At 37.6% G+C, this 16,165-nt stretch overlaps 1 protein-coding gene across 4 annotated transcripts in view; it reads right to left on the bottom strand.

The window, feature by feature from the left end:
- The window catches only part of LOC130607990 (anoctamin-4), a 192,781-nt gene that overhangs the window by 65,973 nt on the left and 110,643 nt on the right, over window positions 1-16,165 (bottom strand). For 3 of the 4 annotated variants that reach the window (XM_057425557.1, XM_057425566.1, XM_057425581.1), the window contains 4 exons: window positions 8,404-8,504; window positions 8,049-8,150; window positions 5,241-5,285; window positions 363-494 (listed from right to left, as the gene is read on the bottom strand). In XM_057425557.1, the coding sequence (XP_057281540.1) occupies window positions 363-494; window positions 5,241-5,285; window positions 8,049-8,150; window positions 8,404-8,504 (380 nt within the window). The remainder of the gene's footprint in view (window positions 1-362; window positions 495-5,240; window positions 5,286-8,048; window positions 8,151-8,403; window positions 8,505-16,165) is intronic. The other variant, XM_057425574.1, reaches the window with a different exon arrangement.

Genomic DNA, 16,165 nt, shown 5'->3' with positions numbered 1-16,165 from the left:
GTTAGGACTAATTTTGATTATGCTAAAGTCATAGAAATGCTGAAAAAAGAAGTTTTAATCACATCTTTAAGAGACAAAGAACAACTCCAATACTGACCCAAAAATTAGCCATCTGGCTGCTTTAAGGATGTAATTGAAATTCTAGTGAATTAAAAGGAACTCTTCAATTGATTTCCTTTAGCTTTGAGCTGTACCTTTAATTATTAGAAATGTAGATGGACTTTATGCTCTCAGGACTCTGCCTCTCTCTTTTTGTGACAAAGCACTAATCTGAAGGCACTAAGATTTGAACTGATTTTTTCCAATGTGAATCCAGAAGGATAAGCTTTCATTTTGTAATTAAGATATTATAAAACACTCACTGATGGATCCTTTGTTGACTGAATGGAGCAGTATAGCAGTCATTCTCCTCCAGATCGGGCAGTGTCTCCTTGTCCAGTTTCATTGGCTTTCTAGGTAACCATCCTCGAAACCTGCTTATTTGTTTCTCGATCCTGCAGCAGATGAAAAGCGTGAGCATTTGAGATTGTGTTTTTTCATTACATTACAGAGGGCTTACAAAGAACACATGCTGGCAAACTAAGCCACCAAATATTTACAACTAGAAAAGATGCAATGTCTTTGGGTTTGGTTTTTCTTTTGAGGCAGACCAAATTATACATGCTGAACTTGGTTATTAATAACCTGCTTTCATGAGAAGAGCATCTTATTTTGTCTAAACAGAAAAGCAATTGTGATGATACATGCAGCTATAAAACTTACTAAGTCCAGCAGGCTCTTGGCAACTCTGTAAGCCTTTATTTCTCAGCTTTTCAGTTAATTTAAATTTCAGGCTTAAGTGACACATTAGGATTTGGACATATAAATTTGAGAACAGCAGAGACTGTGACAGACAGCTTTGGCAGCTAAACCCCAACAGGTTGCATCCCTTTACTGCTGTCTGTATGGATTCTTACCTCACAACTGATGCTATAAAAATAGGCTACTTTGCTAATTTTGTTCAATTGTAGTGTCTTACAATACTACAACCTCCATGAAACCAGAATATTCAGTGTGTAGATTAACAGGTGACTATCACACAGATTTTTACATTTAGAATGTGAAAGCAAACTAAGATAAAGCTGGAGAAAGGGCAGATTTAACTGCAAGTTCACTCATGCAAAGATGCATGCTGAAATGAAGGGAGAGGGAAGAACCAGAGCTGATTGGAGAAGACAATCAAAACCAAATTCAAATCAAAACTAAAATATTATAATAAAAAACACATAAGAAAGATGAGATATGTCTGGCACAATAAGCCCTACTCTCTCATTTCTTAGCATCTTCAAGTCATAATCAGTGATCCCTGCCTACAAAAATAATAGACTACAAATTATAGACTATGCACATACTTCAGTCACCGGCTCTTTCTAGGCTCTTTCTAAACTGCATGCATGAATGGACATCCTTTGGACTTTAAGTTCAGTTCTGGGTGAAGCTCAAAGACTGGAAAGGTAGTCGATTCTTTTTTTCTGACAGAAGTCAGCACAGTAACTCTGTGCCCAACAGATGCTTTGAGCTCTGCACAGTCATTTTGAGGGAGGGCAATCCATACCCAAGCAGCCAAGTGTGTGGCAAAGTGACACAAAATTATTACAACCTTTCATTTAAAACACATATGAAATTTCCTGGGATATACAACCCTCTCCCATCAAAGAGAGCTTTTTTTAATAAGAAAGCTAATGCTGATTTTTAAACATGGACACATTTCAAAATTGTAACCAAACTAATCTACTTGTTTTGGTACCATCTTTGTATTTCCAGTCTGGGAATAGCATGGGGAGGTGTGCACACTTACCCATAGGACTGTTTGGAAGAACTGGAATGGGCATGAAAACATACCATAAGACACAAAATTAGTTATCAACTCTTCATGGGCAGTGTTTGCACTGGCCCAGCAGTACAGAACACAGGAGGAGGCAGTTTGCAAATGCCACTGCTCAAGTGCAGGCAATGTCTGATCCTAGGGCTATAAGGGGCCTGACCAACTGTAACTCTGGAGTTGTAGCATCCAGCCTGACAGCTTTGAGCAAATCTGTGCAGGCACTGATAGGGAATGACAAAGGAAAAGTAAGCTCTATACAGCGAAATTCCCTGTCTCTAACCTCCAATTTTTCCTCTGTAAAGGCCAAAAGCTCTACATTCCTGTGTGTTCAGCAGGCTTAGTGACTCTGGGTATGAAAAAGGAAGAGGAATTAGGGAGAAGGGTTTTATAAATATCCTGTTCCATTCTTATTTCTTAACTAAAATCATTTGAATTCTCTAAGCTATTAACACCCCTTGCTAATCTGCAATCCTTTCCCATTCATCCTGCAAGTCAATGTGCATGTTTGAGATATGCGTGCTGCAGTTTTATCACACCACACATGCACGCACACAGGCACAGAATGATTTCCCCACTTAAGAGCAATGCATTATTCATGTTGGCTTCTCATGGAGTGTACTCAGAATTTGACTGGTTTGCTATTCCCAAGGCTTAGATTACTTGGCATGCTCAGTGAGCCTGCTGGCAAACAGGTCTGAGAAGGTTGCAAAGCCTTTCTGCAAGGCCCAGAACATGCAGTACAGCCATCCCTAGAGAAAATAGAAAAAAACAAACCCTATTTGTCTCTTTGGAAAAGAAAAATGACCAAATTCCTAAGCTGCCTCGAGCTCACTCCAGCACTACCATCAGCCATCAGCACAGGCTTTGTACTCTATTGGAGACTGTCTTTAAAAAAAACATGAAAAAGTGAGGTCAATGCTAACAAACAGACACACAGTGTTAAAAAGCTACTGTGTTTTATAACTTTTTCAAGGCTAATCCATGCCTCATTTTTGCTTATAGAGAAGTTTATATGCTCAGCTGAATAGGGGAATGGTGTTTGGAAAGCAGAGCACTCTACGCAAGAACAACAGAGTGCATGGAGTAACGAGGCACTGTAGAGCTAGCCACCATGAAAGAGAAGAGATGAAGATCTGAAGATTATATCCTTCTTAAAATCTTTCTTTAAAAACACTTGTTAGCCTCATAAGGAAAAAAAAAAATTTCTCTTAATTCAGAGTATCTCAGAATCTTCAACTTCAGTCCTGCCTCTTCACTCCAAGTCTAGTCTCTACTCAGTATCCTCTTCCTGAAGATACATATTGTGCTTAACTCACAAAAAAGGTTTCTCAAATAATTTCAATTAAACCATTTCCTCATTAGGAAGTGGGGTAGGGATTGAATCCTTTTTTCAAAGGAAGTTAGGAAAATAAAAATTTTTTGAACTGAGACTGATTTTTATCTGCTGGTCAGCTTTGATAGAGCTTTACACATATTGCAAAGCTCGATGTTGTCTCAACTTAGTTTTCAACTGGAATGCAGGTACTGTATAGGTACCACATACTCTTCCTCTTCTCTAATACACACGAAGGGAATTTTGTTATTTGAAACTTTGAGATCACTAGAATTTTTAAGAGAGAAAATTCAAGTCAGGTTGACAAGCAGCAAGTGACCAGCTCTGGGCTTTGCCTTGCAGCAAAAGTCCTCTTTAAAATAAATTTTGCCCAAACATCAATATAATGCTTGGCTAAGCTCAAAAAAATGGGCCAAGGCTTCAGTTACTTGTAATCTTCACTGAACTAGTAGTAGATAGTTTTATTGAAGCTGTATATCTGAGTTTCACATAAATAAAAATAAAGCTGAATATGTTTTCTTTTTTCTTTTCCCATTGGGACTATTCACTCACAGCTTTTCCACCTCAAGTAGCTATTTATACACCTGAATATAAAAACTGAATTTAGCCAAGTGTTCTCATCACTCAGGAGCTGAAATACCAGAAAAAGATCATGCCTATTCCCATAATGACTTCAAATCATATCCTGAGTTGTAATAAAAGGAATGGAAAACAAAATTTCAACACACCACATATAAACGTTAGAATCTTCACCTACTCCTTCCTATCTATTGCTTTAGTCAAAGCAGCCACATCTTAATTAAAATCAAGACAAATTCCAAAGTTAACAGCCGTTATAGTATTTATTGTAAGGTGAGGATGAAAAGTGTGGGAGAATCAACAAGTTTTAGAAGAATGGTGTGTGTCTGTTAGCCTGGGCTGACTAGGTAAAATGCCTCAACTCCACAAAGTGCCCATTTGGTGCTTACTAATGTAAATAAGCAAAAACTATAATGCAATATCAACACGGGTGCTCTTAAGTTACCAGCATGTTGTGATCAAATTTAATATACAAATTACTTTTTAATATGCTTATATAGCAGAGTGATAATAGGTGATTTATTTTCCCATGGATATTCATGTAATGACATTACCTGCAAAGCAATACAGATGTTTACTCCAAAATGCAGATTTTTCAAATTTAATTTTTCCCTTAGAGGTTTGAGAATATTTCCACTGACCTCAGAATGACACAATAAATCAAATGCTAGACCCTTTCAGAAGGTGCAACAACAGCACTGTGCCATGAAATGGTGTGGTCTTTGCCAAGCCTGTGTATTTTTTAGGCTTTTTAGAGATATTTTAATTGTCTAAGGTATAAAAAAGAAAATGCAAACTGCAGCATTGGAAGTCTTTCACTTCATTAAGTAAGACACAAACTACACATCAAACATAATCTTGAAAATATTTAAGAACTGAGTGAAAACACTTCAAAGATTCTTGAAAAATACTTATCTCTCAAGCTCAATAAAGTTACACTGCAGATTAACTTGGTTCATTGCTTTCCTAGCTATCAACGAAGTACTAAGCATCCCCACAGAGGAAGCCATAAATAAATGATGGCATCACTACTACCAATAAGCAAGGTGCATGGAAATGCAATAAAAAAAGCAAAAAAAAAAAAAAACCAAACAAAAAAAAAACAAACAAACCCAACAAACTGTAATTGTGGTATTTTAACCCCAAGAAACTCCCTAATGAACTACATGAAGAGAAAAAGATATGTTTTTTATGCTTCTTCTTTAAAAGACTCCACTGACTAACAAATATTTCCTTATTCCTAAGAAAGGCAACACTGATAAGATGAACTGTCTCCTTCATGTTGCAGATACCTTAAAAATGCAACTTCTGTATTTGGTTTTGCATGTGTCCTAGTGTGTAATTGCTTCCTCCTCCCTTCCTACAAACAGAGCTAATAAACTTTTTCTTGCACCTTGACGTTAACCATTATTTTTATTGGGCCCAAATGAACATAAACTGGACTGGCATAAGAATCGTACTCACCTATTCATGAACTTGTATCGACGGTGCAGGTAATAGATTTTTCTCCTGGAAGAACAGCAAAAATGAAGCCAGTCGAGAAGAAAACCCATCGTCAGTTACAGTATGAACTAGCAAGGAAGGAAAGGAGATTGAAGACAGAAGCCTGTAAGAGGTGGAGGAAGAGACTAAAAGAGAGATTAACAGAACTGTCACAGGAAGCCACAGACTCTGGTGGCGTTTGAACTGCAAGAGGGTCATACTTTTCCCATTGTCTTCTCCTTTTCTGCTATTTGTCATGTGTGAATGACAGGGACTCAAAGATGTTTCTATTTGCATAAACTGTTGCAGGAATTCTATAGGACTGATACAACTACGAATAAATTATCTCACATCCACTAGTGAATTATTAAGGCTGCATTTGCTGAAACGCAAGGGGGAATCACTTAGGAAAGGAGTACCTGATGCTGCAATATGCTTTAACACATGCAGTACCGACTGGGACCAGTACTTGCTCTTGGGGTAATATCCCCTGAAACAGAATATAAACTATGCAAGCAATTGAGCATGTGCTTGACACCCTTCCCCCCCCAAGTATTCAGCCTTTCCCTCTGCCCCTTGTACAGGCACAGCTGATTTCTGTTGTCAGTGCAATAAGCTGTGTGGTAGCGCACATGGGGAACAAGTGAGCAGACAAGGATGCACGAGCAGACACATGCTGACCATGTTCTTGGCCTGCTTCCTGACCAGACCTATAGGGCAGGGTGGCTCTCTAACCAGGTGGTGTAGATCCAGAACTGGGAGTCCACCTCTCATCCCACTCTGCTTCTATCAGCACTTGCTCTCCTTGTATGTGCCTATAACATTGCAGCCATCAGGATTTGACCCATTGCCTTCAGCAGAGAGATCATGTCTTTATGAAAGTTAAGAAAATCGGACGGGTTTTAGATGTGGGCTTGAGACTGATACGCCTTACTGGAAGATTTCAGAGGCTTTGTTAGTCACTGAAGATCTTTCTTAAATCAAGGTGGTTTCTGTGTATCCTGAGAGGTTCCATCATGTAATGCTGAACTGTGTCACCTCTGGAAAGCGAAGGGTTCACACCACCCATATTGTGAATATTCATGTATATTAAATGTACTGTAGGAATGCTCTTAGTGCCTTGGAATCAAGCATTGTTGGGAGCTTTATAAAATAACACAGCGATAATGCTTTATAAACTATAGAAAAACCCCTGGTTAGTATTCCAGGTTAATTTTCATGACTTACAATTTACATAGCGCATACAATTTTGACATTATTTTTGTTATCAGCTCCCATATTGTGCCGGTGAAGTGAAATTTTCAAAACAATTTCATGTTGGCCAGCCTCCTTTGGCCAGTTCCTCCACAAGATAGTGTTATTTATCTTGCTCTACTCAGCAGGAACAAAGAAATGTCAAAGCCAAGATGCCATCCACTTCTTGATTTTCCTTCAAATATCCACTGTTTTATCACTTCTGCTTTGAAACAGCAAGGATTTTATTCACTGATGCATGGATCTTGGATATTTCCAACCTAAAAGATCAGGAGCTATAAGCAATCAGTAGCCCTTAAAACAGGGGGTTAGACAAGGGCACCTAGAAACAGGCAGTCTAGACTAGTGGTCATTTTGTGAAATGCTGGTCCTTGTTTTTAATTGGTAAACAGTACTGTTGCTCTTAAAATAAAATTTCAGAGCTGACCCAGCAGACGTTAGTAAATCACCATGATTTCCTTGTAACAGTACTGTAATAATTTTCTCGGTGAATGTGGAAAGAATGAAGCTGTGGACCTGAAGCAGGTCAAGAAACCTTTAGTATTTTCAATGCTTTCTGTATAATCTCTGTATGACATCTACTTTGCCACCTGCTGAGAGGTAGATTTCAAAACAGGGACTTCAGCTCAGGAAAGAACAAGCTTCTCACAGTGTCTAAAATTTGAGTTCCTGGTGTATTTCTTAATCATGAGACCTTATCCTCCTACTGGGGTAGAATCATCTCAAGTAATGACGCAGAATTCAAAGGAGGCATATTTTTGTTCCAGCCCATTGTTTCTATGGCTAGAACACTTTTTAAAGGAATATAATCTTGCAGTGACTTGTGATAGCTTTTATATTTTTCTCCTTAGCACTAAAAACACAAGAAAGAACAGCTGAAGATCTGCTGTGAAAACGAAAACCAAAATATGTACAGAATAAGCCTGCAATTTTGTCCTTGATTCATATCCATTTTTGCTAGCACGTTCTATACTGTGACAGCTTGTCTAATACCAGAAGAATATTTCATCCTTAAGTAAGAAGAAAACAGAAGAAATCCTACAAAGGACACCAACTCGCTAGCTGCATTTTCTGGGTCTGATGCTTTCCTTGCTGAAGAGTAATTCCATTAAAATCAATGGAGTTTTACATCTATAAGTTCTGCTAATTGAGAGAAGAATCAAGACCTCACAGTTCATGAGTTTGGGTCAGTTCCAGTGGAAGTCTTTAAATGCTATTTTAACAGTTCTGATAACCAGTAAAATCAGTATTTTACATAAAAAAAATCATAGCCCAACATGCAAATGATAATAAATAAATAATAATAAAAATATCTGAATAACAATGTGAAATGAATTTGGTTATCAGTAGCATTTAATATAGCTCTTTATTTTCTCCACAGGAAAAAGCATTTATAGTCTGAATTGTTTTCCTATTAGATGGGATACTTATTTATAATCTGTATTTCCATAATTACACACTATACAAGCAATTTACAGGTGCTGAACATACCAGATACGTCCAACAGACATGCACCTTCCGTGCAGCCTTACGTACCTGGATCTTCTTGACCTCCCATTGATTTCAATGAAATGTCCATTTAAAAAACAGCAACGCACAAGTATGCAGGGGGCTCCAGCACTGAAGGGGTTAAAGGGCCTAAGGATAGAACACCCCATGAAAACAGCTGCACTGCTACAGCTCACCTTATTTTCAAACCAGTATTGTACTGAAATTGCAGGCATTAACATGAAAGAGCAATGAATATGGTAACTAAGGTACTCCATTTATATTTTCTGAAGATGTGTGGTATCTTATAGAAGAGCTATTCCATGTGCATTTTGGTGTTATTATTACATTATTACAGTATAGTGTGACTTTGGAGGTTGAGACAAAATACAACTACACCTACCTGAAAGGCATTCTTACATTCATTAGTTCAGCATATTTGCCCAGGACCTCCCAAGGGGCATGCAACTTCACAAAGATGATGTCACTGTTTGTTAGAGACGACTGCAAAAGAAAAATGAAACACCCACGAGGGTTTACATTTTCAAGTAAAAAAGAAAGAAACTGTGGTCAGTGGTCAAGATGTATTTTTTCTGGTCTCGTGTCATCCCTCCCACTCTGATTCTTCCTCCAGCTTCCCTCTTGGCAACATGAATTCTGAATGTTAGAATTAAAGCCAGCAGGGAGAAAGGAAATCTGATGCTCCCTATAGCATAGTATTGTACAGATTTGTTGCATAGGAAGGTTGAGGGCCATGACTATTCCAGCAAGATCTCTTACAGTGCTACCATGTTCTTTTCCATGGGTTGTGTGTAGCATGAAGAGAGCTTTTTGTAATGTGCACCAGAATGGTTGCCTGGTGAGGAATGGAAATATGCAGTAAAGAGAAGGGGAGAAATTAATGTTTGCTCTCAGGAGGAGAATAGTGCTTTACAAGAAAGCAGGGTTGTCTGAAGCCAATGTGAGAACACAGACAGCCACATGTTAACACTGGAAGATGAACTGTTCAAATTCTAATAAAAATAAATGAAATTCTCATAAAATTGCAGACAATACAGCTTTAGACAACTTAATGGATGACATTAACAGGGATAACTACTACAGGCCGAGTTCAAGGAGTACCCAGGAGATGGGTAAAAGTCTACAGGCTATGAGATAAGAAAGTGTGAGAAAACAGGGAAAAAAAATTGTTACTTGGCTTTAGGGATGATTTCTTATTTTTTTTTATACATTGTAGCATATTCAATGCTTCTCACATTAATCCTTGGTTAACATAACTCACTGGAAGTTCATAAATCTAGTATTCATCTGGAAGCTACTGAGATTACCTGGGTGGGAGGCTGACATTTATACTTTTGATACTTGTTTGATTCTCCCCCAACTATCATGACAGATACTGAGATTATTGAAATTTCTATATGTCCTTGAGCAGCTAAAACATTATTACTGGTTTGTGATGTGATAGGAATGAAAGCGCCAACAGTTGAGATATATATAAACATAACCCCTCCCAAAAAATGCAAAAAAACAAAGCCCCAACCCAGTCACTACAGAAATAACATTATTTTAAACAAATAACACATTGCAATCCTCAAAAATGAACACAGAGAAATATTTGTCCCCAGAGTACTGTTGGGCTGCATGAAAAAATGGATTTAACACAGAACAGAACAAGTGGCTTTCTGGTATTAAAAGCTGCAGAAAAAGTCTCGCTGCTCTTTTGCTGATGACTTCCTGAAAAATATTTCAACATGAAATGATACAACAGCAACAAAATGCCCCCAAAAGACTTGCTTCAAAGACAAGAATTCAGTTGTACACTTTTCATTGACTTTTATGGATTCTAAATCAGGCCTCTAATGATATTTTTTTTTACAGGCACATTTCACAAATTAGATTTTTATTTTCCCATGAGACTTTAGCAAGTAGATACCACAATACCAAGGCTAAGTTCTGCTATTCTAAAAATGTCTTGGAAACTACTCTCTCAATGATGAGGTTAAATCAGCAATGGAATAGTAATTTTGTCATAAACAGCTCAGATAAAAAACAAACCAACCATAAAAACGTCAAAACTCAAAAGAACCCTCTAATAAGCACAATATACAGAAGGAAACTATGGTCCCGACATACCTGGCATTTAGAAATGGAGGAAATTTATTAAAAACCGCCTGTAAATTTAGTGATGACTGTTAAACAGCTTACAGGCTTTTCCTTAAAGAAAGCTTACAGGCATTTTCTAGCACACTGTAGTTTAAGCCACACCAGATATGACAGCCACAGTAACATGACTTAGAATCATAGAATCACAGAATAGTTAGGGTTGGAAAGAACCTTAAGATCATCAGGTTCCAATCCCCCTGCCATGGGCAGGGGCACCTCGCAATAAACCATGTTACCCAAGGCTCTGTCCAACCTGGCCTTGAACACTGCCAGGGATGGAGCATTCACAACCTCCCTGGGCAACCCATTCCAGTGCCTCAACACCCTCACAGTAAAGAACTTCCACCTTATATCCAATCTAAACTTCCCCTGTTTAAGTTTTAACCTGTTACCCCTTGTCCTGTCACTACAGTCTCTAATGAAGAGTGCCTCCCCAGCATCCCTATAGGCCCCCTTCAGATACTGGAAGGCTGCTATGAGGTCTCCACGCAGCCTTCTCTTCTCCAGGCTGAACAGCCCCAACTTTCTCAGCCTGTCTTCATACAGGAGGTGCTTCAGTCCCCTGATCATCCTCGTGGCCCTCCTCTGGGCTTGTTCCAACAGTTCCATGTCCTTTTTATGTTGAAGACACCAGAACTGCACACAATACTCCAGGTGAGGTCTCACAAGAGCAGAGTAGAGGGGCAGGATCACCTCCTTCAACCTGCTGGTCACGCTCCTTTTTATGCAGCCCAAAATGCAGCATTTGTGGAGATGCCATTTCAGAAGTGAACATTATCTTAATCTAAATTTGATTTATGTGATAAGTGTAGCCACACAGAAACATGAAAAACTTCCATATAGTTACTACAATATAGATGTTTAAAGCATATCTTTTACTCAACACTTGTAGTGTTTTTTTATCAGCTCTCTCAACAGAAGATCTAACTAAAATTCATTTGGGAGATTCAGTTATTTTCAGAAGAAAGAGATAATAATGCTAAGTTATTAATATGGAAATCTATTTCACTTGGTCTTGCTCATGTTAACTGCTCACAAAGGAAAGCATTAAGAAAGCCTGAGAAAACCGAGACTGGAAAGAGAAGAACAAACCGAGATGGAGTAATTGACTGAAATGTCACATTCACTTAATCTAAGGAGAAAATAGCTAATCAAAATGGCTAAAAAAAAAAAAAATATCAAGAGCACCATCTTAGTTACAAAAATACTTTAGTAAATGGAACCTCCTAACCTCTCTTTGCTAGATTAGTATTTAGAGAGAGTCTCCTTCAGCTTCTGACTGTTTCATTGAGAGGAGAGGAGTATTATTCCATTCTAATTGGCTTTTGAGGCTTGGCTCATTAAGTGGTTTGGAGAAGTAAACTCAATTTCACATTATGGGAACATGCAAACAAAAATCAATGTAACATTGCTCCCCTTGGAAATTTAAGTAAGATGACTATTGACATGAGCAATCTGCTAGAAAGTGATGTCTAGATGATGAAGAAAGACACACAGAGGAATTGCAGGAACAGACAATGAGATAAACCACTTTGCAAACACAAAAAAGGAGTAAGTGTTTGAAATTGACAGGCAGCAACCGTGCCTGTAAAGCTATCACCATACGATAACTGGCAGGCCACCAGCATTCAAATAAATTGGTTGTTTCAAACTAATTTCTTGAGAAGGAATACCTATAGCAAACCAGATTTTCTTCTGGCCAATAATAACATTCTTGCTGGTCTTCAGGGCAGTGCACCAGTGTGACAAGGGAAAAAATCAGAGAGCTTCAGACTAATCTAGGTTGGAAGGGACCTCTGGGTATCATCTGGGTTAACACTAGCTAAAGCAGGTCCAACTTAGATCAGGTTGCTCAGGGGCTTCTCTCATTGAGTCCTGAATTTCCCCACAGGTAGAGATTTCACAGCCTCTGGGTAACACACTGAATTGGGCTGGAGAAAAGAATAGTTTCTATGGAAGAACTGCACTCTTCTCTAGAGAAATGTTTGTTGAAAACTACAAGTACCTGGATGTGAACATATATAAAAATTCAAAATATTCAGTGCAAAAATGGTGTTTTTCATCAAACAACTTGCTTTTTATTTTTTTTTAATTATTATTCTTATTGAGAATAGTAGCAAGGTGTACATAGCTTAACTGAACCATAATCCTCAAAACAGGTTTGTATGGTAGAATTCAGATTAGCAAAGTTCAGAGTCTGGGTTACAGGTAGTCAATATGCAATGAGTTTCAGTGTTCAGTGCTATTAATCTACTATTTTTCACAGACTGTAATTTCCCCCTCCTCCTGTTTTCCACTCCCCAACCTCCTTCTACAGCTGGAAATCATATTCCATAGTTCCTGAAAATATTAGGTCAGTATTTGATAATCACAATTTTCTATAGTCCCTATCTCTGTACTGGAGATTTTCACTAATTCCCAAATCTTCTGGCTTTGCTGACAAACCACTTTAGTACCACATCATTGCTGCCAGTCCTAGAATATAGGCCCACATACTACAGACTTGCCTTTTTGGCAAGACCACCTTTCTGCTTTACAATTAAGTTTATACAGACATTGTATTCCCCACAGAAACAAATTAACCACAAATATGTTTAAAAACAAAGCTCCGTATTCTTCTCCAGTATTGCTATACAAGGAGTGGAAGAGACTAAAGCAGGGGCCATATATGTAACTCCAAAAGCATAAACACCTGCTTTGTTGAGTTGCAGTCCTCAGCTAGGCCAAGGAAACCTTGTAAAAGGCAGGTTATTATTCTCCTGAATGTGGGCACAGAGTGGTGTTAACTGCTATTTAATTTAAATCCTAGCTACTAAACTCACATGTACTCATGTGGGCATTCTAACTCCTTTTGATGGCAGGATTTAAATAGATATATTCACTGTTAACTTGACTCTGACTGTTCTGTAGTTATCATTGTTAGTCTCAACAGAAGTAAAGTTACGCCGACATTGAATGTCTCTTGAAAAGCCCACATTTCGCCGTATTTGCAGGCAGTCTTCTAGGATCAAGGCCAGAGATTAGAATCTTCTGTCAAACATTCTCATCCAACAAAGACTTTTTTTGGTTTGTTATAAAAAATATTGTCACCTCATTTTAAGACAAAAAAAAAAAAAAAACCAGAACCAACCTGTAGGACTCACCTTAATACAAGCATTTGAGTCCGAAAGTTAAGAAAGCTGAGAAAAGAGATTCACAGCATATAACCTTGAAGAAGGATAAAATTACAGTGTCTCCAGTTGAATGGTGTAATTGCCTATCTGCCTTGAGGCAGAAAAACTTCCATTTATGTATGCATAACAATAGGGAAAAGAAAGCAGGATTACCATAAGGTGTTTTCTCTATCATCATTTAATAAAAAATACTCAAGATCACGCCTCTCCTTACATTTTAGAGCCTTCCTCATATAAGTAAAAGGAGATAAATAAGATTTTGAAACAGATCCAGCAATCAGAATTAAACCTTGACTATTTAAGCAAGACCCTGCAAGACAAGTTAAAAACCCAGAATGCAGAGTTCTTTAATTTTTGGCAAACATACGGTGAAGGCCAAAATGCAGGAAAAGCCAGAAAAGGAGATAAAATCAACATCCTTCTAAGTAATTCTAGTAAGAATTCTCTCTAGAATCAAGCTTCATATGACATCTGAGTGCAGAGTAGTTAATAGTAACTTCTTCAGGTTCCACTGTTTTTGAGAATTACTCTGTTATGTTAATATCACAGATTGATTTGCCGTGTGAACTAAGTGGAAAACCAAAACCCAGCAAATTTTAGTTGATTAAACCATTATTCCTCTGCAAAACTAATGTAAATGTAAATTCACAAGGGTAATTCCACAGAACTGGAAAAGCAGCAGTAATACACTGCCAATACTTTTCAGAAGTGCATATATTACCACAGGATAATTACTTGGATACTGTGAATATATGTCTAGTTTGAGGGAAAATAATACATACTCACAAGCATTAACATCCACATTCATAGACCAGAGGAATCTAGTCATTAATAGTGCCAATATCTTTCAAATATACAGTACAAAGTGCAGTTTTAGTGAAAAAGGGGAATATACTGCTCACATTTCAATTAGTATTTTAAGAAGCTTTTGGCTTACAAGAAACTGTAAGGCAAAAGCAGAAAGGATGAAAATAAGAGTAAAAAAGAAAGCCCTAACTAATAAATAGGGAGTCATTGTTAAAACAATTTTGATGTAAGAGGATGTTGACATATAAAATCTAGAATAACTTGATAGAAGGGGACAGAGTCACATGATACAATTTAAAATTACTTCTACGTGACATCTCAAGGCAGAATTTGATGATGGGGTGAAGTTTTTTTTTAGTTTTGAAAATACTTCCAGAGGTTCAGCTTCAGCAGAGTTGGTAATGCAGGCAGGTGGCTGCCTATTGCTAGCATTCAGGCAATGTGTCATCTAATCCAGCTCAGAGCAGGTGTCGTTGTTACAGTGCTTAATTTCTAGCAGCAGTTGGCAGGATCTCAAAGCTGGAAAAGGACTGAGTTAGTAACAAGGGGAAAATGTTTGCAAATGTCCTTTCATGTAACAAAAATGTGTGAGTGGGTGGGCAACTTAAAGAACAGGGTAGATTATGTGAGTAGAAGGAAAACGCAGATTCTCACTGCTCAAGTTTGCTGTGCAATGAGTTTACAATCTGCAATTGGAGAGATACAAATTCCTCTGAGATAAGAAACACCATAAGACAGGATATCGTTAATTCTAGCGTCATCTGAATCCACAGGATTCTGATCTCACAGTACAGAAACCTAGAAACAGTATATCTATTTAACCATGAAAACAATACCCAGAAATATTAGAAATATCTGCAGTATGATATTTCCAACTTCATGGAATAGGTTGATCTGACTGTGAGGCAATGATAAAAAATTTCTTGATAACCCCATTAGCAAATACCAAATGAATACAGGTTTGACCCATCTGGGTAATATTTCAGTGACAAAACACCTTTTCATATGGATTTAATCTGACAGATAGGATGCATCTTTTAATTCCTCTAAACTGGAAAATTACTATAAATGTGAAATTAATTATTTGCAGATTTAAAAATGCAGATAGATAAACCTCTCAGCAGAATAATGAATTTTATTCATGTACACATTATTTGACATGAAGTCTCTACATGAGGTATCAGTTATACGCTGCAATTTTAGATCAAAATGTTAATATTTTATGCAGTGATAATTAAAATCAGCAAACCTTTTTGACTGCACCATGGGCCAAAAAAGGACTCTTACATACAATATTTTACTTTTGGCATCACAGGTGTTAAAAATACATCATAAAATTGAATTACATTTTAGCAAGCAGCTTCCTTTGTGACTTATCCCAAGGGTAAAATATAAAACTAATATTTTTCCAGTACAGATTTATGTCTCATTAATATTTTTTTTTAAGTAGAAAATACTTACATTTAATGAATTGCCTATTAAATATTCATGTTTGCTTTTGGAGGCTTATTGGAGAAACATTGCTTTGTCAGAGAAAAAGGCAATTCATTTTTTGCCCAACAGCTAATTTCACAAACTTAATAATCAATCAAACACACAAAATGTGCAGGCAGGCTCATTATAGCTGCTGCATACAAATAACCTAGAGGAACTGAATAAGCTGCTTATCATATCATCCAAAAATAACAGAGGTTGGAAGGGACTTCCAGAAGTCATCCAGTCCAAACCCCTGCTCAAAGCAGGGTCAACTAGAGTAGTTTGTGGGGTCTTGAATATCTCTGTGGATGGAGACATGCACATTCTCTGGGCACTACAGCATCTCTGGACACAAAGGCCACCACTGACCCCTCACATGGATGTACAAGCTTTTGCACAGCTCAGGTTCTGAGCACCTGCCTACACTCTCCCAGGAAGAAGATATTTGGTTGTTCAACTCCCTCTTCACAGTCTTGTTTCTCAGCTCATGCAATCAAGGAAGACAAAAAATATTTCTATGATTGTATCAATGTAGAATCCAAAGTC

The sequence above is a fragment of the Pezoporus wallicus genome, unplaced genomic scaffold (genome assembly GCF_028554395.1).
Source record: "Pezoporus wallicus isolate ANWC-B61680 ecotype Strahan unplaced genomic scaffold, APGP_CSIRO_Pwel_v1 scaffold_3294, whole genome shotgun sequence".
NCBI lineage: Eukaryota > Metazoa > Chordata > Aves > Psittaciformes > Psittacidae > Pezoporus > Pezoporus wallicus.
This window is presented reverse-complemented; position numbering and strand designations above follow the sequence as displayed.